Source organism: Leopardus geoffroyi, chromosome B3, assembly GCF_018350155.1.
Source record: "Leopardus geoffroyi isolate Oge1 chromosome B3, O.geoffroyi_Oge1_pat1.0, whole genome shotgun sequence".
NCBI lineage: Eukaryota > Metazoa > Chordata > Mammalia > Carnivora > Felidae > Leopardus > Leopardus geoffroyi.
The window spans coordinates 31066333-31092996 of record NC_059337.1 but is presented as its reverse complement, the minus strand read 5'-3'; the positions used below and the strand labels follow the sequence as shown (position 1 = coordinate 31092996).

The window sequence follows — 26664 nt, the reverse complement described above, 5'->3', positions numbered from 1 at the left end:
GGATGAGGACATCATTATTTATCCCCCCAAAAATACATTGTGCACTCATAAGGTCTTCAGTCTGAGAAAATTCATCATATTGTCATCTAAAGACTACGCAGTTTGCAAACTGGCTCCCAATCAATTTCACCATCATCATCCCAGTCTAGCCTGCTGTCTGCTGGACTGTATCTATCCACTAGCTCCTCCAGTTGCTGCGTAATATCTTCCTCTGTTAGTTTTCCTCTCTTTGCCATTACGGGGGCGGGGGGGGGGGGAATTCTGAACTACCAAATATATTTACCAAAAGCTTTAAAAAGTTGTAAAATAGTATAAGAAATGGTCATATATCCTTCACTCAGATTCTCCAAATGCTAACATCTTACAGAATGTTTAAGATGGCATCTCCCAATTCTTGTAGACTTTCTTGAAAGATGCTGTAATGCTTCAGGCAGAGCAGTAAGAAAACTGAAGTGTAATAGTGATGATTTATTTTACCACTGCATTATCTTTCTAGGCAATGCTATCAGTCTTCCCTTTTCTTATCATTTTAATCTTTTTTTTTTTTTTTAACTTTTAAGGTTTATTTATTTTTGAGAGAGAGAGAGAGAGAACGAAAGGCAGAGAGACACAGAATCCGAAGCAGGCTCCAGGCTCTGAGCTGTTAGCACAGAGCCTGACATGGGGCTCGAACTCAGAGCGCAAGATCATGACCCGAGCTGAAGTCAGAGGCCCAACTGACTGAGCCACCCAGGCGCCCCTTAGTCTTTTTAAGCATAGTTAGGGATATCTGATGAGCAATGATGAAATACTTCCTAAGATGATGTAATACCAAAATGTTTCAAGCTATAGAAAAATGAAGATCATTAAGATCCCATAATATAGGTTGGAATTATAAATGGTAATGGCTAAAATGAGTTTATTACATTAAAAAGAAAGTAAATTCTGTTTGTTTGCTTATGTTGATGTTTATTCACTTTTGGAGAGAGAGAGACAGAGCATTTGGAGAGAGAGACAGAGAGAGAGGGAGACACAGAATCTGAAGCAGGTTCCAGGCTCTGAGCTGTCAGCCCAAAGCTCAACACAAACCAGGAACCATGAGACCATGACCTGAGCTGAAGCTGGATGCCCAACCAACGGAGCCACCCAGGTGCCCCTCTCTTTCTTCTTTTAAAGACCTATATAATAAAGAATAAAAGTCATGAAATATAAATCTTTACAAGCAGTTAGCACTGCTCAAAAAGAAACTCAAAGGGGCACCTGGGTAGCTACGTTGGTTAAGCATCTGACTTCGGCTCAGGTCATTATCTCATGGTCTGTGAATTCAAGCCCCATGTTGGGCTCTGTGCTGACAGCCCAGAGCCTGGAGCCTGTTTCGGATTCTGTGTCTCCCTCTCTCTCTGCCCTCCCCCCACCCCCACCACTTGCACTCTGTCTCTCTCTCAAATATAAATACATATTTTTAATTTTTTTTAATGTTTATTTTATTTTTGAGAGAGAGACAGACAGACAGACAGATTCTGTAGGCAAAAAATGACCAGGAAACTTTAGTTCAACTCAAAATGTATTAAAAACTGCATCAATGTTAACTTTTTGATCTAGCTCACTGTACTAGTTTTGTAAGATGCATTAGGGAGATCTGGATGAACGCTACATAACAACTTTTTTTTTTTTTTTTTTTTAGTGCTTATTTATTTTTGAGAGAGAGAGAGAATGAGAATGAGCAGGGGAAGGGCAGAGAGAGATGGAGACAGAATCTGAAGCAGAGTCCAGGAGCTGAGCTGTCAGCACAGAGCCCAACGTGGGGCTCAAACTCAAAAGCTGTGACATCATGACCTAACCAAAGTTCAAGACACTTAATGGGCTGAGCCACCAAGGCACCCATATACGACAATTCTTTGTATTACTTTTGCAACTTCTTTTGAAGTCTAAAATTATTTCAAAATAAAAAGTTTAAAAAAATTTAAGCATTAACAGTAGAATATGAAAGAAGGAAATCATCCTGTGTCTCTGTTCTAAAGGACACATTTAGTTTATGTGACAAGTTTTGTATAAATTAGCTGAGAATGGTATAAAACAACAGATTGAGTTTAACAGAAGGTAACTAGCTAAAGAAAGCATTGCAGGGGCACCTAGGTGGCTCAACTGGTTAAGTGTCCAACTGTGGCTCAGGTCATATTCTCACGGTTCATGGGTTCGGGCCCCACATCGGGCTCTGTGCTAACAGCTCAGAGCCTGTTTCAGATTCTGTGCCTCCCCCTCTATCTGCCCCTTGTGCTCTCTCTCCTTCTCAAAAACAAATAAACATTAAAAAAAAAAAAAAAAGGAAGCACTGTAAAGAATAGGACTGGAGACAGTTAAAGGGATAAGTAGGGGTAGGTAGATGTGTCACTTACCTCATCCTTCCTTTATCCTATTAGGTATAGGTGTGCCCCCACACAAGCACGGGCACATATACACCTTTAACCAGCTTTGTATCCTCCACTGTGCGTAGCATACAGTCTTGTCTATGGCGGAAATCAAATCATTCACTCATTCATTCATGCATGCACCCTCTAATATTTGAGTACATACTATGTGTCAGGTGTTGCTCTAGAGGCTGGGGATATAGCAGTAAACCAAACAAAAATCTCCTCCCTCACAAAATTTATATTTTAGTGGCAGAAAAGACGATATACCAAGTGCTCAGAATACTAGACAGTGGCAAGCACTAAGAAGAAAAAGAAGAGAAGGGTTTTTGAAATTTTACAAACAAATGACCAAAGAATACCACACTGATAAGGTAACTTTTGAGTAAAGGAAGTGAAGACCTAGCCATGTAGAAATCAGCGAGGAAGCATTGTATGTGGAAGGAACAGGAAATGCAAAGACCCTGATGCATACATGTGCTTGATAGTTTCCAAGAACAGCAAAAAGGCTGTGTAACTGGAGCAGAATGGAGGAAAGATAGACTGGTAGCAAATGAATCAGAGAGGTAATGGGCGGTGGGGAGGACAGTAGGTAGGGAGCATATGTATTTGTTCTCAGAGGTCATAAGGACTCGAGCTTAATAATCAGACTGAAATGGGAAGCCATTGGTGGCTTTGAAGCAGAAAAATGTCATGGTCTGAGTTAAAAGAAGTTTTAAAAGACTCACTTGGGGAGCACCTGTGTGGCTCAGTTGGTTAAGTGTCCAACTCTTCCACTCAGGTCATGATCTCACGGTTCGTTATTTCGAGCCCCCAGTCCGACTCTGAGCTGACAGTACGGAGCCTCCTTGGGATATTCTCTCTCTCTCTCTCTCTCTCCTCCCCTCCCCTCCCCTGCTTACATTCTCTCTCAAAAGAAAAAAATAAATAAATAAACTTTAAAAAGTAAATAAAAGACTCACTTGGATTGCTGTGCTAAGACCAGACTGAAGACAGGCAATAACTAAGCAAGAGAGAACAATTAAGGTAACAAATAATTCAAGCTACAGATGTAGTTGCATTCACTGCCATAGTTGGGAGTAGGGTGGTAGTGGTGGTGGCATTACATGATCAATACAGAGCAAATAGGGGGATTTGTTGAAGACCAAATATGAAAAAGACAGAGAAAGAGAAGTCGCGATGCCTATTAAATATCCAAGAGGAAATATGAAGTGGGCCGCTGGTTATGCTTGTCTATAGTACAGGGGAGAGGTCCCCAGTTAAAGAAATTTGGGAGGTATCAGCATGGTTTGGATTTTAGGAAGGTAATTCTCCTTAATTAAGTGCATTCAGATTTCTGCACCAAGTACGACAGCCTAAACCCAGGTTGTGGCCCTTAATTAGTTGTGGAACCAAGTTTATTTAGTTGTGGAACCAAATTTATCAAAAACAAAAACAAAAATTCTTGCATTTCAGAGCTGGAGATTAGGGATTATGGGCCTGTATATCCTTCAATAGCCCACAAGTCAGCAAGCCTCGCCCTGGAGGACGGAAGAAGTGCCCTCAGCCATGATGCTCTAAGCACAAATAACACGCAGACACACAAGACAGAAAGGCGTGGGTAACAGGAAAGCAAAAGAAGGGAGGGGCAAAAAAGAGAGGTTTGCCTTAGAAACTGCTACTCATAAATGCCTAACTTTGAAGCCAATTGCAACTAAACAGAAGTAGCCTCTAGTTAACAAACTTTAAAATGCAATTAGAGTTCAGTTTGTATACTTTTTATCACCTACTCTGTGCCAATCTTATCCTAGGCACTGAGGCCACCACAAAAAGTTAAGTTCCAGTCTAGATGGACTGTTATTGGCGCAGCTCTCGCTGAGGAAAGCCAGTTAGTTGCCCCACAAATGTTTAAGAACAAAAACCTCTATGCACTGGGTTATGAATGACAATGAATCTCACTAGGTACGTCTTTTGGAGAAAAAGGACCAAAAAGAAAATTACAAAATTAAAGGAAGCCAAGGTTTTTTGGTATTTTTAATGTCTTGTTAAAAGACAAGACAGGTACCTGTTGGGGCACCTGGGTGGTGCAGTCGGTTAAATGCCAACTCTTGATCTTAGCTCAGGTCATGATCTCACAGTTCATGAGTTTAAGCCCCACATTGGGCTCTGTGGTGACAGCACAGCACCTGCTTGGGATTCTGTCCCCCTCTCTCTGCGCCCCTCCTCCGCCTCTCAAAAATAAATAAACATTTAAAAAGAAAACAAAGGTTAATTTTCTAAAGATAATTAGAATTCATATTTAAAAAGAGGGCCAACTGGGTGGCTCAGTCATCTGAGCATCGATCGGACTCTTCGACCCTTGATTTCCGCTGGGATCATGGTCCCAGGGTCGTGGAACTGAGCTGTGTGCACTGGGCTCCATGCTGAGTATGGAGCCTGCTTGGGATTCTCTCTCCTTCCCTCTCTCTCTGCCCCTCTCCTCCACTTATGCACACACACTCTCTCTCTCAAGAAAGAAAGAAAGAAAGAAAGAAAGAAAGAAAGAAAGAAAGAAAGAAAGAAAGAAAAAATATGGCATGAAAACAAAATCCCTTGAAATACTGGAAAAGAATAGACGTAATAAATGACAGAATGACAGACTACCCAAGTATGCTGTCGGCTAATCTTATCCTCAACAAAAGACAAACATCCAGAATTATTTACTAAATCTGTAACAAGATAAAAATCCTTAAGACATTACTTCTACTACTCACTTATTGAAGTAGAAACAAGAAGACATGTGAAGGAAAAGTATTAGGAAACAACAGTTGACCATATTAATGTATCTTGAGCTTGACAGGGTAGCAGTTAACATATGTGCCAAGTCCATAATTTCTTCACTATCATTCTTAAATACCTTCCAAAGCAGCAGAAGCAATCAGGTCTGCAAACTGAAGAGAACAGGATTCACAAACTCTGGAAGAGACTACAATTCATGTGCTAATTTCAACATAATGCCACCCCTTCTAACACCCCCAAAGCACTTTCTGGGAGTACTCTGAGATGTCTAAGGCCATTCATTCAACAACCACTTCAACTGGATCTATGATTTCAGACTTCACCCTCCTGTTGCTCATTCAGTGTCCTCTCTTCCTCCACCCCTAAGGCAGGCTCTCCCTCCTCTGAATTCCTTTCAGCTCTTTGTACTTGACTCTTACGGCACTCAACCTAAACTAATATGTAGTAAACTTTACCATGTGTATATTTGCCTTTCCTTCTAAGAACATAAACTTTTCCGGGACAAACTCTTCCTGTGTCAGCCCAGAGCTGTTTAAGAAGGTGGTCGATAAACGGGTGTTGACTCTATTTCCCTTTAGAATCTGAGTCCCAATTTTTTCCCTGTTGAGGGAAAAAGCACACTGCTGGTTCCTCAAAAAATTAAACAGAATTACCATATGATCTAGTAATTCCATTTCTGGGTATATATCCAAAAGAATTCAAAGCAGGTACTTGGAGAGATATTTATACTCCCATGTTCATCGCAGCATTATTCACAATAGCCAGTAGGTGGAAACAACCCAAATGTCCACGGACACATTAATAAAACAAAAGATACATACATGTAATGGAATATTACACACCATTAAAAAGGAAAGTAAGTCTGACACATGCTGCAACATGAATGAACCCTGAAGACATCATTCTAAGTTAAATAAGCCAGACACAAAAGGACAAATATGGCATGATTCCACTTACATAAGATACCTAGAGTAGTCAAACACACAGGTTGTTGCTAGGGGCTGGGTAGAGATTTAAAGCGCCTATTGTTTAATGGGTAGAGTTTCAGTTTGGGAAGATGAAAAAGTTCTGGAGACAGATGGTGGCAATGGCTGCACAACAAAGCGAGTGTACTGAATGCCACTGAATTGTACACTTAAAAATGGTTAAAATGGGGGCACCTGGGTGGCTCAGTTGTTCGAGTGTCCGACTTCGGCTCAGGTCATGTTCTCACAGGTCATCAGTTCGAGCCCCACACAGGGCTCACTGCTGTCAGTGCAGAGCCCACTTCAGATCTTTGTCCCTCCCCGCTTCTGCCCCACTCCCAATTGTGCTCTCTCAAAAATAAATATTTAAAAAAAGTAAAATAAATAAATAAAAATGGTTAAAATGGTAAGTTTTGTTATATATATTTTACCACAATTGTTTTTAAAAGCACACTGCTCCTTCTGTTTACTATCCTTAGATGAGATACAGAGTTAAGAACATGGACTCTGGAACCAGAACACCAGGATTCACACCCTAGTGTAGCTACTTACTCTCTGTGTCACTGTTTCTGGATCTTTAAAACATGGATTTCATAGTACCCACTAGACAGGGTTATGAAGAGTAAGTGGATTAATAAATGAACAGTACCCAACTCCGCACCTGGGACATAATAAGGGCTCAATAAATGAAAGTTGTAACTCAAGGATACAGAAGATATAGTTTTAAAAAGCATGTTAACTTTCATTTTTAGAAGAATCGACAGAAAGTAAAGCTTAACAAACTCTTAATAATGGCATTATTCAGAAGAGTGAGAAAGCCTTTTAAAGCACTTCACTAGATTACTGAACGCCATGGACGTAATCTTTTAATTCCGACTAAAATTCGCAGCCATTAACATCTGCTTTGCAAAGATCTCCAGTTATCGTTTGCGCTGAAGATGTCAACAGGACTATGTTTTGCCAGGAATCTTATCAAATTACTACATACCTCTTTCCTTAAAAAAAAGAAAAAAATCTTACTCTTTAGGTGAAATCTTCTTAATTACAAAATGCCAACAATCTATCTGGGGTCTTTAACTCTGGCAAACCTATAGGGTGTGGAGATTTTTACACATATATATCTCAGATATTTGAAGAGATAAGAAGCATTTACGAAAACTTTCCTAACATGCATAGTATATCCAGGTTCTTACTTGAATCCTTACAGTCATCGTGGGACTTCCGATCCTGGTGCACCAACAGACAACATATTCTTTAAAGGCATGAATTAGGTCTCCCATGTTTCCCAACAGACAACATCACAAATGGTGGAAACAACTATGTTGACCAAACCTTCCTCCATGGTAAATTCTCCACTGCCTTCCATATCTTTGTCAGTTTATGCACCAGAAAAAAACACCCAGGTTTTTTTGTCTCCACAGCAATTCTAATACAGTCACCATTACTCAAATGGAAAAGCTACCTTTGCCATTGCTACTGCCTTAACTGAGATTGAGACCCTCTTCACATGCATATAGCACAGGGCCAAGCTCTCAGTCCCAAATAAGCAAAGCACAAATCCAGAGTTTAACTTCAGTTCAGATTATCAGCCAGAGGGCTTGCTCAGATATTAGTCCATAAATACATATTCCTTCCATTTTTATTTTCTCATGAAAAATATAAAAAATACGTAAGTAATTTCTCTTAAGAAAAGAGAATGTACCAAGTCAGAGCAAAAACTTAATGTAAAATTAAAATAGTTCATTAAAAATGAAATGCCCTAGGGCAACTCCCCGAAATGCCCTAGGGCAACTCCCCAATACAGGTCGGAGAGCACTGCTACCAAAGTCACATACACAAAGCTACACTAGTCCTCGACTACACCCTCTCTGTAATAAAACAGGACAAGAGCACTGTATTTTATAGAATATAAACAGAAAGTGATCTAGATGTTCTGACAGAATTGCATTAAAGCCAGAAGAGATTTTTTAAGAACACTTATAGTTACCTAAATTGCAACTTATTTCTTTGTGAAATTATGCTTACATAGCAGAACCATCTGTACAATGAAAACATTCAAAAATGCAAGAATCGAAGAAATCAGAGTATTTTATTCAGTCGGAGGGTTTTTTTTAAATTACTATCTTTTATAAACAGGTCATTTTAAATAGTAAAATGTAAACCCAACCCTCCCTTTTCTAAATTTCAGCCTTGTGAAGACTTCTGGCTAACTCGGTTTGAAGTCCTAAGGCACCTAAACAGTGGCCAAGTCTAACTACCCACCACCCTATTGGCTCCAAGGAAACCCCGCCCCGTACAGCCGCAGTAACTGAACATTCAAGGAACTCCAAGAAAGGTTGTCCCCGGCCACATTTCTAGTCTCTGCTAACTCTCCGCCCCTCCCCCCACCATCACCGCTGCGGAAGCATGGTCACAGCAGGAGCAGCCACTCCACCGCAGACTCCAACGAAAGGACCTTGAGCACCGCGCCCCAATAATTACAATCCGGGGGGAGTGGCGGTGACCATGCTCCCACCCTCCAAGGCTGCATGGTGCCATCTACGCTGCATGGAACTAAGCAGAGACAACAGCTCTGGCACAGGCCCTTCTGCCCTAGGCAAAAGGCATGGCCGAGCCACAAGAGTAAGTCCTGACACCTCCGCAGCTCAGAGTCGGCGGGAGCCCCTCCCACCCCACGGAGACGTAGGGCGGGGCAGATCTGGGCGCCGCGACTCCCAGCCCGACCGGACAGCGGGCTTTCCCGAACCCCGCCTCATTTGCCAAGGAGGCGGAAACCGGGGGGAGGGGGAGACGGCCAGGAGGAGTGGCATCACGGCTCTGTACGGCCCCTCCGGCCAACCGGATCCCGAGAAGGCGGAGGAAAGCAGACTTCACGCCCCTCCCTGCCGCGCCCCGAAGCCACACGCGGGAGACCCCTTGCCCGTCCCCCAACCCCAGCATGCCAGAGCGCGGCTGCCCAGCCGAGGCTCCGCCCACCTCGGGAGGACAGGCGGGGTGGTCGACCGCAAACAGCACTTAGCCAGGGCCGGCCCCGCCCCTTTCTCCACAATCGCACGCGCGCGCCGGCCCCGCCCCTGAGCGGCGGCGCGAGAGCCCGCCCCCTCCGCGCGCACCGGGACTACGCTCTCCTCCCCCTCCCGCACGAAGATCTACCCCGCTCCGCCCCCCACCCCCCTCACACATCCACACACCTCCCGCCCGCCTGCTCTACGGGAAGCCGAGGAGGTCAGCCCCCCCTAAAAATACACACCCTCGAGTCCGGTGTTACCCGCCACTAGGCTCCCCGCCCCGACCCCGGCCCGGCGTGCTCTCACCGCAAAGCTGCTTCGGCCGCTCCTCACTGCGTGTCCCTCTCGGCGTGAGCCTTGGGCTCAGCAGGGAGGCCCCGAGAACGGAGCAGGGCACAGGCCCGCCGAAGCGGACTGGCAGCCTCCTCTCCGCTAACGAAACGGTCACAGGCCCCGGTGCCCAGACTGGGAAGGAGGGAGGGAGGGAGGGAGGGAAACTCCGAGGGGGGAAGGGGAGGGGGGGAAAGATGGAGAAACCGTCTCCGCCGCCTCTACCGCCGCGGCCGCTTCTCTGTTACCCGGGAAATCCCGCCCACTCCCCCGGCCCGCCCCGCAGAGGGAAGACTCAACTTCGCTCCACCACAGGCCGCATTATCCGTCCGTCAAAGACTTAACCAATCCCAGCACCCTGCTTGCCGGCTGCCCGCCCCTTCCCCCTCTGCTGGGAAGGGGGGGGAAGCCGCTCATCTTCTCCACGCCCCTATTGGCGGGGAGCTTCCCTAACTCAACCCCGCCTATTGGAGACGAATTGCTGAATCCCACCCCCAAGCCTCAACACTATTGGAGGAAGCAGGGGAGCTCTTCACGTCTCATTGGAGGACTCCACACATCCCGCCCCGTGCGGACTCAGCCACAGGCCCAACAAGTCGGCTCCCGCCCTCGCCGGTCATCGCATTGGAAGGCTACCCCTGGCTCTCTCGCTGCCCCAGGAAGGTAAGTAACCGATGTGGGGTAAAATGTCCGTAAGTGAGACAGGCCCCGCCCCCAACTATCTGATTGGATATCTCGGCGCCGGTAGCAGCCTCCATTGGCCAGGACGTCCGTCTAGGAAGGAGTTGACTCCGCCCCGCGCTAGGAGGCTGAACCTTAGCAGTCCTTTTGTGGAATGTTTACACTAGAGACTGAAGTGCAGAGAGTTCCAGGGCCCGAAACAGGAGGGGGCGCGGAGCTCAGCGGCCGGGATCCCATGCCCTGGGACTTGAAAGGGAGAGGCAGCAGCACTACCACCGTGGAGGACCCCCTTACCAAAAAAAAAAAAAAAAGAGAGAGAGAAAGAAAGAACCTCATCCTATCGAATTCTTTCTTTACAATTTACATTTCCGCACGCTGCCTCCTTGTAAACACAAATATCCGGAGCAACCGGATCCGTACAGCTTTCAGTACGTACAGAATTAAGCGCTGGAGACCAAAGCCGAAAAATCGCCCCAGTGGTTGCCAGCCCGCAGTTGGGGTGGCTGCACACTTCTAACACCGACAATCCCTAAACTTCAGTATGCAGTTCTAAGAGGGCGGGGATAATCAAAATGAAGGCAGGGCCCTAACAGCCACCGCCCTGGCAAGCCTCCGGAAGGCGGAGCGTGAGGTGTAAGGCATTTGCGATCTCCGGGGTAGATCTTGTAGGCACATTCGGACTCGAACTGAAGGAGACCAAACAGCACACGACATAAATGAACCTTCACCGCACACTTCATAGAAAGAATAAAAATTCCAGAGTTAGTGACAAAAGATAAGAACGACTGTTCACCTTACTCCTTTGGCCAACGAGGATTAATGGAAGTTCCTAGGCCGTCTCTGTGTACATTATAATGCTTCAAACACAAAAGGTGCTTGCAACGTCTCACTTGCTTTTATTTATTTTACCAAAATCGGGCGGAGAACGGTCGCTGGACCTGCTTTGGGGGGCGCTCAAGGAGCGCCAGGAAAGGAGGGGGCGGGACTAGAGTTTTCCCGCTCTCCAGCAAAAAAGGCTACTCCCCCAAGAGAGCCGTGTCAGTCCCCAAGTGGCAGGCCCCTGGGAATCCATTCCCAGGTCCTATCTTGTCCTCCCTCCGCAACCCAGTGGAGATGGCAAAGAAACCATCGCTGGCAACAGGTGGGCCTGACTCCAAGGATGGCTTCGAATCGCAAGGACAAGGCAGTAAACTGGGAACTCCATGAGTAGCTAACAGATGAGATCCAAGCCCTGTAGCAGGTCGGAGCTCTAAAAATAAGTCACACCAACTGAAGCGACCCTCGGGCCAAGCCTCTAGGAGGTTAGGAAGAAGCGGCACTTTTACAGAACTTTCGAGGGTTACCTTTCACTCTAGGCTGTCCTCTGCTCCTTGGAACTGGGTGCCACACGACGCTCCCATCTGCATCTGAAGAACCACTTCGAATCTAAGGAGGATTGGGCCACCCCCGACTTCTTTGTCAACAGATGAAATGCCCTGGATCTTGCCTAAAGGCATCCAGGCCAATCTTAGGTTGCCCAGAGTTTTACATAAAGCCAACTAGGACAGGCTGCCAGTGTCCGCGGCGTTCTCAAGCTTAAGCTCAGAGCGATCTCCGGGAAATCAAGAGGCGCGGGAATAGCCAAACCGCAGGGTCAGAACTTAGTATTTGGCCAGGAAGGCCAGATCCTACCCCTCTTTCTAGCCTCTGCAGACCCCTGGAGCCGGGGCCCTCCAAATCCACTCATGCTGTCAAACCAACTTCATCGCAAAGCTACCAGATCTCCAGCTTTAGAGAAATCATTGTGTGCCTTCTCCGCCCTCCTCACCCCCCCCCCCCCCCCCCCCCGCCACCCGCCCGCCCCTTGCCAAGGACTCCAAACCCGGGACTTCCGGGCGGGAGGACAGTTCGAAGGAGCAAGGCGGGACTCACACATGTGCGGAGCGCGCACACAGGCTAGGGGAGGGGGCGGAGAACAGAGGGTGGACTTCCCCCCTCTCCTAGCTCACCCTGCCGGAGGGGGCGGGACTATCCGTCTCACCAATCAGGAGTGGGGGTGGGACCTTGCGCCTCACGTAAGCCGCAGGAATCCTCCCTCCGCCCTTCACGGAAAAAAATCCTAGCAACTTAAACTCCAGCCCGGCCTCCGATAGGCGGAGCTCAAGAGAATGTCATCCAGTCGAGAACCGAGAAGGCAAAAAGGGAGTCTCGCCCAGCCAGTGGAAGACAAGAGAAGGCGGGCCCTCTGGAGGAGCCCGAGGTGGGTGGAAGAGAGAGGGAAAGGCCCCGCCCCTCAGCTCCCCTCCAGGCGGGTTGCACAAGCGGCGGCTGGAGTAGATAGTAAACAGGCTAGGCCAAGGAGTGGAGGCAGGGGCAGCCCGGCGCTCCGTGGGCTCGGGCCCCGGCACCTCCTCTCCCGGCTGCGCCCCGCCCGACCCCGGCGGTTAGCGCCGGCGCCCCGCCTTCCAGCCCGCGGCCGCCATCCCGGCTGACAGGCGCGCCCCCCGCGCCCCTCCCCGCCCGCTGATGCATTTCCTTTTCCCGATTCCGAGCGTGGAGACTGTTTTCCCAGTTTCCGACCTTCACTGCCCCTTTCAGGCCACCCCCTCGTGGGCGCGCTCGCACGCCCGCGCCCCCGCCCCCGCACCATCCGCGGGCGAGCGGTACGGCCGGGGGAGGGGAAGGGAGCCGCCGCCGCCTTGGGGTGGGCGGGGAAGGAGGCAGCTCCATGTTTGCAAGGGGATCAGCTGGGGCCGCGGGTCGAAGCCGCCGCCGAGTTCCTGGAGGTTTTCCACACCCCCGGGCCGAGTTCCGCGCGGGCTCGCGGCCTGGTGGGTTCCGGCGCCGAATGCTGGCTCTACTGCCACGGCCCGGGAGTTCGGAGAATACAGACCGACACGCGAGGCTAGTGCCCAGGCGCCAGGGGCTCTTTCCGGTGGCCTCCTCCCCCGGCCGCCCCTCCCGCAAGTCCGGCGTTGCCCCCGCCCCCAGAGTCCATAACAACCGCGGCCCACGGCGCCCGCGCCTTTCCGAATCGCGCCCACCGCCCCCTCCTACAAGTTTGCGGACCGAAACAAAACCCTCCCCGCGGCTGCCGCCCTCGCCCAGCATGGTTAGCGGGGAAAGCCGCGGGCTCCGGCTCGCTCGCTAACTCCAGCTCTCGACCAACTCCCGGCGCCGCGGGCTCAGTGGGCCTGGCCCGCCGGGCTCAGGCCGCCGCCCCCTGCCGAGCCCGCGCGCCGCAGCCCGGGCTCAGTTCCCATCGGTGTACGGAATATCCCCTATTTTCTTCTTTACAATATGTTTTTTTAAGGCATTCCAGGAGCGAGGTGGGGGGAAATCTCCCCTTGCCCGCCCCTTTACCCAGTCCGCCGCCGAAACCTACCGAAACCGACTGCTCGGTGAAATAAACTAGGCAGCACGGCCGGCGCACTGGCGACCCCAGGCCTGGCCGACCCCCTCCCCACGAATCCGGCCCGGCTTGGAAACACACACACTGGTGAGCGGGCGGCGCCAAGAGCTCTCCTTCCTGGCCTGCCCCGAGCCTCCCTCGGCCGCCGGACTCCGAACCTCCCCTAGCTCCGTCCCGGGGCCCGCGGCGCCCGCACCGTGGCGGACCGGCCAGAGCGACAGGCCAACGAGCTAGCCCCCCAAACGCCTGAGATTGGGGAGACCAAATTAAAAGCAGCTGTTTAACATACCTTCCGAGCCAGGCGAGGAGTCCTGAATGGGGGGGAACGCCCCCCACGGGCCATTGGCTCCCTAGCACTAGCGTCAGTCAGCCTGGGCACGCCTCCTCCCCTAGCTCCACCTCTTCCCCTTCATTGAACGCTCCCTCCCTCCAAAAACACATAAATAAATAAATTAAACTACCCGCGAGTGCGAAGCGCATCCGTGGCAGAGACCCCTATCTCTCCGGTACCGCCACTTCGAGTTTGAGACCCTAGGACTGGAAGGGGACCTGAGACTCAGAGATCCGCAGGGTGGACTAGGAGGAGGAGCTAGCGGAGCTACCCGGCCCCACTTCCTTCACATTCACACCCCATTTGGAGCTGGGTAGGGGGAGGTTGGTAGGGACACCCTAGCGACTGGCTGGAAGGTCCCCCGACTCCCCTGGCTGTGCAACCTAACCTTGTCCGGCCCATTCTGTTAGGCAGCTGCCTCAAAATGAATGGTGTAAGCAGGAAGTCCGGCGTTCAGGCAACAGGCGCTTCTCTGAGCACCTACCGTGGGCGAGGCAGACACATTCATACCGCATCTGCTTCTGAGTGCAATTACAGAGGCTGGATGAGATGCTCACTCTACACCCTTCAAGAGTAGACCTAGGCTACTAGGTTGATGCTATGGCAAGAGCTAAGTAAGGCAAGGCAAGGCAGAAATGTATGTATAAATAGACATTTATAAGAACTCAGAGCAGAGAGATTCATCCAGTTGAGGAAAACTGGGACAGTCTTCATGGAGGAGATGGCACTCACGTAGGGTCTTAGAGCTTTCGTCAGGCAGAAGTGAAGGGGCAGGTAATTTTCAGCAAAGGGCAGAAAGGGCATTATTAAGGATCTTCGAGTGTGGCTGTGGTCGTGAAAATCATGGTTGGAAAGATGGAAGCAAACAGCAGAAGACTTTAATACCTGGTTAAAATTCTTAGACTTGCACAACACAATGTCCAAGCAGCACAGTCCCAGGACTGCAGGCCCAGAACTATGGTTTAAGATGGTCACTATCCCAGTAGCTAGACAGGGGCTGAGAATAGTTGAGTGAGAGGTGCCTGTAGGCAGTGAAGGCAGAGCACAAAGGCTGTCATTAATACTGGGTTTGGAGACCAGAGGTACATCTTCTGGTGGGATGCATAGGTGATGGAGCCAAAGGAAAATTGCTTTTCTCTCTCCCAGCCACCCAATGCAGAAAGCTCTGCCTACTTTCAGAAGCCCTCAAGTCAAAAGCTCTGACTCGGATCCTTCCCTGAATCATTTGCAGTGTTTGTCCTAACTTTCAACCAGAAGTTGAAAGAAGCTACCCTACATATCTGTGCTCAACAGAGCTGAGCCTGGGGTCAGAGCACACAGAGTGAGCAAGAAAGACCTGTTGACTGAGGCATCAAGGAAAGAAAGTTAGTGTGGCCGATGTGGGGTGTGCAGAATGTGAAGGGGTTAGAGTCCTGTGGGCAGAGTGGGGCCTGATGCCAGTTAGGTTGCCCAATAACTCAGGTGAGCTGTAACGAGGACTTGACCAGAGCAGTGGCAATAGGAAGCAAAAAGAATAAAAAAGGAGAGATGTATTTGAGAGAGATTCAAGGGGCCTGAGTGGCTAATTCAGTATGGGTGATGGAGGGAGTTAGTGGCCTGGTGTGTGAGGAGGTGGGAGAGTTTGAGGCTAACGGTTGGGTAATCTGGGTTCTAGACTTCGCCTGGCCAGTGACTGGTGATATATCTTTAGGCAAGTACTTCTTCCCCTTTGGGGCTGTTTCCCTCCTGTGAAATGGGGATGGAAATTGAAGTAGAAAGGCCCAAAGGACTCTTCCTCCACTCAGGGTCCATAGGGAAGGGCGTTTTCTGCTGGGGAGGGAAGCTTGCAACTAAGGGGAGAGGACAGATGGGAAGAAATACTGATTTGGAAAGGGCAGTGGTCATCCCAGGTGAAGTGGGGACTAGAATTTGGGAGGTAACTTGGTTGGTGACATCACTGAAGGAAAGGGCGTGGAGGCTGGAAGGCCAGGACGTGAGGACTGTGTATTCAGTGGGAGGCCTAGCACCTGGCAGGGCCATGGAGGTTGAAGTTCATTCTCAGACTGGGGGTTCCCTAGGGGGTGAGAACCAAGTTTTCCTAATTCAGAACAGAGACCCCCTGATGCCTGGAGCCCCATCTCAGATTTCTATTCTATTTCCCAAGAGGTTCCACCCTAGATGAAGGCATAACAGTTACTGTGTGAATGCATCTGTAGACACAGATGAGGCAGAGTGGTAGAGCCGAAATAACATTAGTCTGGAAATTGAGTCACGTGGTTCTCACTTAGTCTCTTATCATCTGTGGGTTAGCCCCCTGTCCTGCACAAGAGTGTAACAGCAATCCTTGCGTGGTTATGAAGATCAAGTGTGGTGATAAAATGTGCTTTAATACACCTAGTAAAGTTTTGAGCTGCTGTGGAGGCCAAAGGCCCAAGTATTTGTCTGTAAGCTGAAACAGCAAGTGGTATTCTGTGGATGAAGCTACTTATGAACATTTGCAACCACAGTAGTTACTCCCACTCAGAGAAACAGATGTTGCTGACACTCCCTGCCCTCCTTGGTACACCAGCCGGGTGGCAGTCCCCTCCTGAACAGATCTCTCTAGACAAAGCTCCATGAGGGTAGCCACTCTATCCGATTCACCTCTGAGCCTCCAGTGTCCACAGCAATCAGGCATAGGAGACCCCCTTAGAAGGAGTACAGGGATTATTGTTTCTGACTCAGTACACTGATGCCTACATAGGAGAGCCAGTCCCAGACTCTTTGGGAAAGTGTGTATTTGATTTGGTGACATTGGCCCACCAGCTAAATTAAAGGTTACATCCACCCCCATCCCACCCCACTCTATCAGGACAAAACAGTGAATGGATACAGATGAGGGCCTTCCTTGGAGAAGTCACATTGGGAAGCCAGGTTCTGATTCCCAGGAGGCCTCTTTTGTGTGAGTTAGGGATTATTATCGTAATTATATTTGAGTAAACTGAGGCTCAGAGCAGTAGTAGAATGATTTGTCCAAGTTGAGTCTGTCTGGGCGCAAAGCCTGAGCTTTGTCCACTCCCCCATGTGCTGTCTCTATACACACTAGGGCCCATGATTCACATTGGAACCTTCTGGAGAAAAACAGCCTCCTTCTTGCTGTTCCACCCACCTTACCTCCCTAATTCCAAGAGCATTTTGTCCCCAGATAGTTCTAAATGATTTCTGGCCCTTTCCAAAAAAAAAGTTATCCTCAGAGAAGGAAGATAGTTCTCCCAACCACATACATACGTGCATCCTTAACTCACACCACTGCTCAAAACTGTCACACCCACTGACATCCTGTCTCACGGGCATCATGCGTGTGTGTGCGCAAGCGCGTGCACACACACGCACCCTCATTCACAAAAAGGACTCATTTAGTTCTTTAGGGTGGTAGGTGGTGATTGAGACATTTAGGGCCTGCACTTCAGTGACTCTGCCAAAAAAAATGTCAGTGCCAGTGCCCTGCTGACAAGCTCTGCTAGCTATAGAAGACCACTGCCAGTTTGGGAATATCCAGATGAGGGGCACCTGAGACTTGCTCTCCACTCCCAACCCAAACTGCCATATAGGCTCAAGGGGAAAAAGCTCAAACTATAGCTCAGAATCTCAGTTTAGCCACTTCCTAGCTGGAAGTCTTTTACAAGTTATTTATCTTCTCAATTTCCTTATCTGCAAACTAAGAATAAAAATACCTACTTCAGGGGCGCCTGGGTGGCGCAGTCGGTTAAGCGTCCGACTTCAGCCAGGTCACGATCTCGCGGTCCGTGAGTTCGAGCCCCGCGTCGGGCTCTGGGCTGATGGCTCAGAGCCTGGAGCCTGCTTCCGATTCTGTGTCTCCCTCTCTCTCTGCCCCTCCCCCGTTCATGCTCTGTCTCTCTCTGTCCCAAAAATAAATAAACGTTGAAAAAAAAATTAAAAAAAAAAAAAAAAAGAATACCTACTTCAATGGTCTGTGAGATTAAAAATAAAATATGCCTGGGGCACCTGGCTGAACACGGGAATCTTGATCTTGAGGTTGTGAGTTCAAGCCCCACATTGGGCAGAGAGATTACTTACTAAATAAATAAACAAATAAATAAATAAATAAATATTTAGTCAAGACTGCACAGACTTTTTTCCCCTCTATCTCCTCACTCCTCCCTCTTCTCTTGGCCATTCACATGCAAAGTTCCTGGTGCAGCAGTCTGAGGGAAGAGCCCAGGACTGGCCTAAAGGAGCCCACAATCCCATTGTGTGAAGAAACTATTTCCCTGGCAGTCAACTGGCTTAGGTTGAACATATTCCATATTCCTGATTTCTGCGTAGTTTGGAGGCTTGGAATTTTTTAGTGGGTTTTAAGATTGCTACTTACTGCCTTTCACTGAGCATTAATATACCTTTCTGGGTCATTTCCAGCCCAAATCTAGGAAGTAAGTACAACCTGACTTTACATTTTCTCCCTCTTAACTTTATTTTTTAAGTTTATTTATTTATTTTGAGGGGGGAGGGGCAGAGAGAGGGAGAGAGAAAATCCTAAGCAGGCTCTCTGTTCTGCCAGCACAGAGCCCAACGCGGGCCCTATGCGGGCCTCGACCTCATGAACCATGAGGTTGTGGCCTGAGCTGAAACCAAGAGTCAGAAGCTTAACTGTCTGCCACCCAGGCCCCTTGGCTTTCCATTTTCAAAATGTTTTCTTTTGTATGTCATTTGTTTGGTGATTTTATTTTATTTTTTAAAGTAGCAGTTTCCGGGGTGCCTGGGTGTCTCAGTCGGTTGACCGTCTGACTTTGGCTCAGGTCATATCTCACAGTTGCGAGTTCGAGCTCCGCTTCGGGCTCTGTGCTGACAGCTCAGAGCCTGAAGCCTGCTTTTGATTCCGTGTCTGCCTCTCCCCCGCTCATGCTGTCTCAAAAATAAAGATAAACATTAAAAAAAAAAATTAAGGGGTGCCTGGGTGGCTCAGTCGGTTGGGCGTCCGACTTCAGCTCAGGTCACGATCTCACGCTTCGTGGGTTCGAGCCCCGCATCGGGCTCTGGGCTGATGGCTCAGAGCCTGGAGCCTGCTTCCGATTCTGTGTCTCCCTCTCTCTCTGCCCCTCCCCAGTTCATGCTCTGTCTCTCTCTGTCTCAAAAATAAATAAACGTTAAAAAAAAAATTAAAAAAAAATTAAAGTAGCAGTTTCCTCCTTTGTTTGAATAGTCTTATTCAGAGCCCTAATATGTAAGAGACAAATGTGGTCCTTGCTTTGGTTGGAGACAGCCTGAAAACCAGTCTCTACTCTCACCTTCCATACACACCGCCTCTCCATCAGTACCTGGCCAGAGAACACCACCCGTGCACCTACATTTCTGATTCCTGTGCATTCATCCTAACCACTCCCTAACTGACTAGGCTGTGAGAATACAGCCTGGCCGTGTCCTCTGTTACTTCAGTCTATTAATCAGAATCTTTCACAAGCTTTTCATCCTCTCCTTAATGTTGGGGACTCCAAATATCTCTCCTCTCTTCTTGCTCGCCTCCTTCTCTGTTCTCACCCACTTCCTTGGCCTCTAACATTTTTTTTTTTTTTTTATTTGAGAGAGCATGCACAAGTAGGGGAGAGGGGGAGGGAGAGAGAGAGAGGGAGAGAGTCTCAAGCAGGCTCCATGCTCACCACGGAGCCTGACACAGGGCTCAATGCAAGGCTTGATCCCATGACTCTGAGATCATGACCTGAGCCGAAATCAAGAGTTGAATGCTCGACTGACTGAGCCACCCAGGCACCCCAAGGCCTCTAGCTTTTATCTCAACTAAGTCCCCAATTGGCATCTCCAGCCTAACATCTCTCCTGAACGTCAGTCAGACTCCATTAGTCCATTGGCTGATGACCAAAGAATAGGTATTTATTCAAGGTCAAGGAAGCAACAGACCCCTCAGGATGAAATGGCTGACCTAGGCTCAACTGAGCACCTGGTCAGTTTTGAAGCTTTAGACAAGTACATTAGCTTAGAGAAATAGCCACGTTCTGATGTGGGGCTAGGGGTGGAAGGAAGTGAGCCTGGAGTTGGGAGAGGCACTGTGCCTTCTTTGACTACCTTCTATGTGCCTCTCACTGTCTTGCTTTCCTACTTTCATCTCCATCTTAGCCCTAACAACCATCAGGAACATATTACCCTGACCTGTTGAAAAGGGATCACCACTCCCAATCTCCATCCAACACTCCTGGCTGGGATTCTGGTGTAGCTGGCTAGCTATGTCCGCATTGGCCTTAGCCAGAAAAAAACGTGGGTATTTAAGACTCCAGTATGCCAGCATAATTTAAGGAGAAGTTGAATTACTATGCTGTACACCTGACGTTAATGTAACATGATGTGTCCGCTCTACTCAGATTTAAAAAAATAAAAAAATAAAAAGACTGCAGCATGCCAGATTTAGCTTAAAACATACAGATTTTTATAAGAGTGATGGTGGGGTGGAGGGAGAGTAAACACTTCAACAGATTTCTGAGTGCTATCCTTCTTTTTGTGGAGAAGACCCAGTCTTCTCTGTGGTCAGTTAAGAGCAGCGCAGTCCGCAACACTGGATAGTCACAACTGTTGTGATGGTAACCATAGGGCAGATACTCCCCAAGAGAAAATCAGGTTCCCTCCTGGGCAGGAGCTAAAGCTCCTGCCCTTGGTAAGAGAATGGTGGTCTGTGGGGAGTGACCAAGGCCTGAGACAAATCTAAGACCACGGCTGACAACTCTGGGACCTTGGTCGGTTCATTCCTCGACTCTCACTCACCCTGTCAGCTCCACATGGAGCAGCACAGAAGCCTTTAAGGCCTAGGGCTTGGCCTGGGAATTACAGGGGAAACCTGACCTGCTTTCTAAGTTGGGGGCCAAGTGGGGAAGGATGTGAGAGAATACGGGGAAGTGGCAGCAGCTTGAAAGAAGACACTTTTGAAAAGCTAAAACTAGGGATTGCAAGTGGGAGCTGACCCAACCAGAGAAGGGCCTGATGGTTTGTCTATAGGAATTCACACTGTCCATCAAAGAATAGCCCCTTAAGAGTTGGAGGGTCTGTAGTAGTATCATCTAATGAGGCTCCTTCTTTTACAAAAGGAAGCTAGGAGCTGGTTGGGGTTGAGTGGTGAGGCCTCAAAACTACTAAAGAGCTCAGTCACTCTAGGAAGACTTTCTTCCTGGCGCACCTCCCCCCAAGGTCTCTGATATGTGTTTCCATATGCGTGTCTGCTTGTGCCTAGAGAAGAGAGGCTTTAAGAGTGGGAATCTCGGGGCGCCTACGTGGCTCAGTCGGTTAAGTGACTCCAGTATGCCAGCATAACTCAGTCGGCCAACTTTGGCTCAGGTCATGATCTCACAGTTCAGGAGTTCAAGCTCTGTGTCAGGCTCTGTGCTGACAGCTCAGAGCCTGGAGCCTGCTTCAGATTCTGTCTCCCTCTCTCTCTGCCCCTCCCCCACTCATGCTCTGTCTCTCAAAATGGAATAAACGTTTAAAGAAATTTAAGAAAAAAGATTGGGAATCTTATCTCCCTCAAACTACAATGCTAAATAGTCCAGTTGCCCAAGAACTGGTCCCACTCTGTCATTTACTTGCATGTGATGACATGGAAATGGACACTGGTAGGCCTCCTAAACTGAGGACGCTGGGGCACCCTTCACCTCAGATGTCCCATCTTAGCTGACAGGGACAGGATGGGGGACCATCGCTAGAGGGAGTAAGTTAGGTGAAAAAAAACAGCACTGAAATGGGAAGAAGCCTGAGTTGGCCTGAAATGCTCTCTCTCCCCTGAACACTTGATCTTATGTTCTCAACTGTACAGTCCAGGATTTGACAGCAGGTTCTCTTGCTTTGTTCACCAATTCTCCGGTGTGAGAGCCTTAACTTCCTCAACAGATCCAAGCTCCTTCTCGGTCTTCCCCTTCCCTTCCCTCTTGAAACACCTAGCACAGGTAGGCTCACATTGGGTAGTCACTCTCTTCACAATGGTAAAAGCTACAAGTAAACTACGTCAGTAGGGGAAAGCTATTGATCCCTTGCTTTCAGATTTAGGAAACACCAATTTGCTAACCTTCCTCAGAGTCAGGAACATGGACTAAGACAATGCTTCTGAAACCTGGCTCATCCTATCTTTCAATCACCTACGAGGCAGGACCCAGGAATCTGCATTTTTATGGAGTTCTTGCCAGTCATGGCCTCACCAAGGCTCAGATGTGCGACTCATGTATAACTACTGAATTTGCAGAGCGGTCTGGTTACAGCCTCTTCAAACAAAAGACAGTTCAAGACTACCTCCTCCAGATCTCTTACCATTAATCCTGTTTTCTCCACATTTCCCTAAACCCCTCTGATTTCCCAGATTTCAAGTATCTCTGTTCACCTCTTATGTTTGCTTGCCCCCAACAGAACAAAGACTCATCCAGGGAAAGGACTGGCTTAGTCTTTTATTCTACACTTCAGCTCTTGATTGAAGTGAGAAAGTCAAGAAATATGGCAGGTCAGGAGATGGATCCTTACAGGGACTCTAGTAGGAGTGAACAGCAGGTCCTTTTGAGTCAGATGACCAGGATTCTTGATTGGCTAATTAAATTTTCCTGTGCCTCAGTTTTATTTTGGTCAATACCTACCTCAAAAGGTTGTTTTGAGGGTGGTGAATAACATCTAGAAAGCGCTTTGAATAGTTTGTGGAATAGAATTAAGGACCCAGTAAATGTTGGCTGCTATGACTTTTATTAAGAACATCCCAATATTTGCACACTCTCCAGGCCAGAACTGTCCCAACTAGGCAGGCTGTCACTGGTCAACAAGGAGTAGCTACATGGCACAGGGAGTGGTGCTACATGGACAAAGCTCCTGGTTCCATTCTAAGAGAGATGGAAGATCTTCCCACAAAGACCAGTGTACCCCTATACATGGTGTTTCCTTGGGAGGAAGATCCCTTTGGTACTCTGGAGACCTCAGGACCTGACACCAGGAGGTTCTACCTGGGAGCATCAGTCCCCAACTCTGTTACCCAACATGCATCATGGGGCCAGGATCAACTACCTGGAATTTAAGAATGGCTTATGCTCTGCAAGGAGAGCTAAAACAAAACAAAACAAAACAAAACAAAAACAAAAAAACAAAAAACCCTCTGGTTTCCTAGGTCAAAACACTATCTTGATCTTTGAAAGGGCAATTCGGTGAAGAGGCCAAAGTCTTTGTAAGCACAGCAACCTGAGCTCCAGTTCCAGAGCAAATCACTGTAATCTTCCGGACCTTACCTTCCTCATCTATACAGAAATAGAAGGTAGTGAGAATAATAATCTCACTGGATTATTGCTAGGTTTGAATGAGGTGATGGGGGGAAAAGCACTGAGCATAAGAGATTGGCACCCAGCAGCATTTCAACTGGTGGTTCCCTTTGCCGGCCCAGAGCTAGGGCCATGGCCTATGGACAAGGTAGATGGCTCTGAGAACTGAGTCTCAGATACCCAGGCCTCGGGTCCCTCCCTGCCTCCCCATCCCTCCCGGACCAGCTCTTGGACCCCCTCCTCACCTTCCCAGCCCCAGACTGCTACTAAATTGATGAAGCTAAAAGGGTTTGATCATGTCGGTATATTTATATGTAAATACAAAACTGTATTGCTATAAGATATTGAATATGAACATTTACAATTATTTTCTGAATCTGACTCAGTCCATTGACGTTAAATACAAAATGAAGAGATTGTAAAAATAAGAATATATACATTCAAAGAGCTTATTACAGTATAAAATTATTGAGGTCTGATCAGCTGCCAACCTCATCTGTGATGGGGGAAGGTTTAGGGGTTCCTGGGATTTTCCTGGGAATGTGGAGTGCCGGGGACTCTTGATTCCATCCCTGGCACATCAGGCTGGGGAGGCCGGGAGCAGACAGGGACAGGTTGGGTGAATAGGGGGCAAACAGTGATTGCAGGGAACTGCCTCACCCAGCCAGGGGTCAAGCTTTTTATTGACACAGAACCCACCCAGCTTGAGCTCCAAAGTGTGGCAGGCTGCTAGGCAGGAAGAGATGGGCATTTGAGTGGACAGGGCCAAGTTGCATAAGGAAAGGAACTTTCTAGAAAAGAAAAAGCTCACTCCCAAGGAGGGATTCTCATAGTAGTTTCCTTTCTCCCACACCTGGGTTCCCTCTCTTTCCCTCTAAGACTTCGTACCAATTGCTCTTGGCTCTGACTGCTCAGTGAGTTCATTTCTACTCCCAGACCCCAAGCCCCAAGGGACAGTGAGAGGAAAGAGGGGTCTGGAATCACAGTGGAGGTCTATTCCTCAAATTGGCAAAGTAAACAAAGTAAAATCACCAGATAAGAGCAATTCATGCTGAGTTAAACCAGTGTCACCACAAACCAGAATTCTCGGCTGCAACAGGCAGTCTCCTGGAAAGAGATAAGTCATTATGTGAGAATGAAGGCCTGTGGCAGGAGCATGAAGAGTGGATGTGTGTGTCCTCTTCCACCATTCTGCGGTCTGACAGTAAGAGATATGATCCCCAACCCCAGCTAGTCCAGGATAAACAGTAGGGTCCAAGAAGCAAGCAGTCCTGAACTGCAACACGGAACCCCAGGAACGTCTACAAAGGAGTATCTCTGTGTATATGTATTTATAGAATACGACCATATTATCACATACAATATATATTATATACACACGTACATATGGACCCATACATGTAAGTGCGCACACATACACACACACACAGAGAATGACAGAAAAGACTGGAATACACGCCCTAGGTATAAACGTGCTTGGCACTGGGGACGTTCTCTAAAGTATGTAACTTGGTCAAGCTCTCTGGGAAGGAGGGTGGATGCTCACACCAAACCTCCCCATCAAATCCTAGCAAAGGGAAGGAATGGGAAAGAGACCTCGAGAAGAAGAATGGCATTGGGAAAGGGGGGAGGGAGGTTCCTTCCCCACTTACCTCGGGGCCCCTGGCAAAAACCGATAGCCACAATTTGGTTTTAATAAGGCACAGTTCGATAGCAGGTGCTAGGAATTAAGAACACATTGCTGCTGGCCCTTTCTAGTGGCAACTTCACCACATCTATCTAGCCAAAGGGAAAGACTGCCTTGCGTGCACGAGTGCGCCAGGAGACACAAGTAAAAGGTTGGTCCATTGCTTCAGCGTAACTGGTGGCAACCTACAGGCTCAGCGGTGTCCAGGGTAGTTTAAGGAAGGATGGCCAGCAGGTAGGAGGATCGTGGGACAGTTACTGACCCTCCATGGCCAGGAGGTTGTGACTGGAGGGCACCATGCCCTCCCTCTCTGCGAACTCCAGGATTGCCTTGTAGCAAAAATAGTACTGCTCAGGGGTCTGGATGCTGAAGGCCCTCTGGGTCCTCATGCGGGACACTGTCTGGAACACATTAAGGGTGCCAAGCTCCTCCAGCTGTGCCAGGCAGATGTCCAGTGAACAGAAGGTACCTGAAGGAAGGAAAAAAGTGGTCATACCTGGTCTAGCTCTCCTGCATCCCTCCCCGTACCAAATGACCCAGGCAGGTTGGATGAATGAATTCAAAGGCAGGGTGCCTCATGGCAGGAAGCCAGCTGGCCTTAGGCCTGAAAGGATTCGAGGAGAAGGTCACTTTGGACTGTTGGGAGTCCAGAGAAGTGAGAAGGCCTCTTGTCTCTCAGGACAGTATGGAGGTAACAGGAAGAGTAGGTGGAAAGGTGACAGATAGGAACTGCCTGCTTTAATCTTAGACAGAATGACAGCATTCCCACACCTGGCCCCTAATTTTCAGAGACTCCACAACTTTTCCACAGAGACCTAACACAAACCTATTCTTCCTGACTTTCTCCCAAAGGGACCTCTGAACTAGAAAGGCCAGCAGTCCCTGCAATGCACATCCCCTTAAGGCAAAAGCTGCTAACTAGCTCCAGAATGGAGAGCACAGCACAGGGTGGGGATGTCCTTAGGGAGGGGGATGGGAAAGAAGCAACAGCCCAGCTGCACTCCCTGGGACACCCAGGTGACAGTGATGGGGTCAGAAGACCATCATGCTGACAGGAGGTATAAAGCATCAAACGCTAGGGGCCTGGCTTGTCAACTGTATTCTGGCCAGTACAGCTGGCACCAGGGATACCAAACGTACATAAGGAGGAACTTTCATGGCGATTCACCACCAATGGATCAAATTCTTGCAAACTGGCAGTAAGAGCATTGTTATTACCCCCATCCTTACTGCCTCTGGAGCTGCTGCATCAGGTGCATTACCTGTCCTGCCAATGCCCGCACTGCAGTGGACCACAATGGGTGGCTCAGGGCACTGCCCTTTGGAGCGTGCACCCATGCTGCTGACGGCCAGCCTCTGCTGGTTCCTGACCACTCTTAAGAAGTCAATGAGAGAAGCTGCTGAGGAAGGGACACCATAGTCTGGCCAGCTCAGGAACTGAAAGTGGGTCACCTGGCGTTTCTGCCGTTCCTTGAATGGGAAAAGAAGCAAAAGTTAATGAGGTCATTTCTGCTTGCCCTGACTACCTTTGGCTTTTCTATATTCTCGACACCCTGGTATCCCCACCACCAAGGTTCCTGCCTACCACCCTTAACTTCTTCCACAATCGCTTCTCTACAAACCCAAAAGAAAGGTTAAGTGTCTGGAGAGGACACAATTCTCTATGTTGGAGGATCCAGATTTCTTACAATTTTTATTCCTAAGTAATGCCACTGCTGGGTTGAGACAATATGGCTCTATTGGCTCTGAGCTGAATATCCTGATCTTGTTCCCAGAAAAATGAAAGTAACTTATAAGCTGCCTGGAATCCTGCCTATTCCCTCTGGAGATTTTCTTTACAGTAAAGGTTCTCCTCCAGCTTAAAAAAAGT

General features: G+C 48.5%; 2 protein-coding genes across 8 annotated transcripts in view; both read right to left on the bottom strand.

The window, feature by feature from the left end:
- SIN3A (SIN3 transcription regulator family member A) overlaps positions 1-13855 on the bottom strand; it is a 74574-nt gene extending 60719 nt beyond the window's left edge. The window contains exon 1 of one of the 3 annotated variants that reach the window (XM_045449028.1): positions 13809-13855. The gene's annotated coding sequence lies outside the window, so the exon portion shown is untranslated. Of the gene's footprint in view, positions 1-9423; positions 9715-11471; positions 11950-13808 lie in introns of those variants that run through there. The other 2 variants (XM_045449029.1, XM_045449027.1) reach the window with 2 other exon arrangements.
- An 8670-nt stretch (positions 13856-22525) lies between these two features.
- Positions 22526-26664, bottom strand: part of PTPN9 (protein tyrosine phosphatase non-receptor type 9) — an 83067-nt gene continuing 78928 nt past the window's right edge. For all 5 annotated transcript variants that reach the window (XM_045449025.1, XM_045449026.1, XM_045449022.1 and 2 more), the window contains 2 exons: positions 26057-26264; positions 22526-25263 (listed from right to left, as the gene is read on the bottom strand). In XM_045449025.1, the coding sequence (XP_045304981.1) occupies positions 25049-25263; positions 26057-26264 (423 nt within the window). In that variant the 3' untranslated portion in view covers positions 22526-25048. The remainder of the gene's footprint in view (positions 25264-26056; positions 26265-26664) is intronic.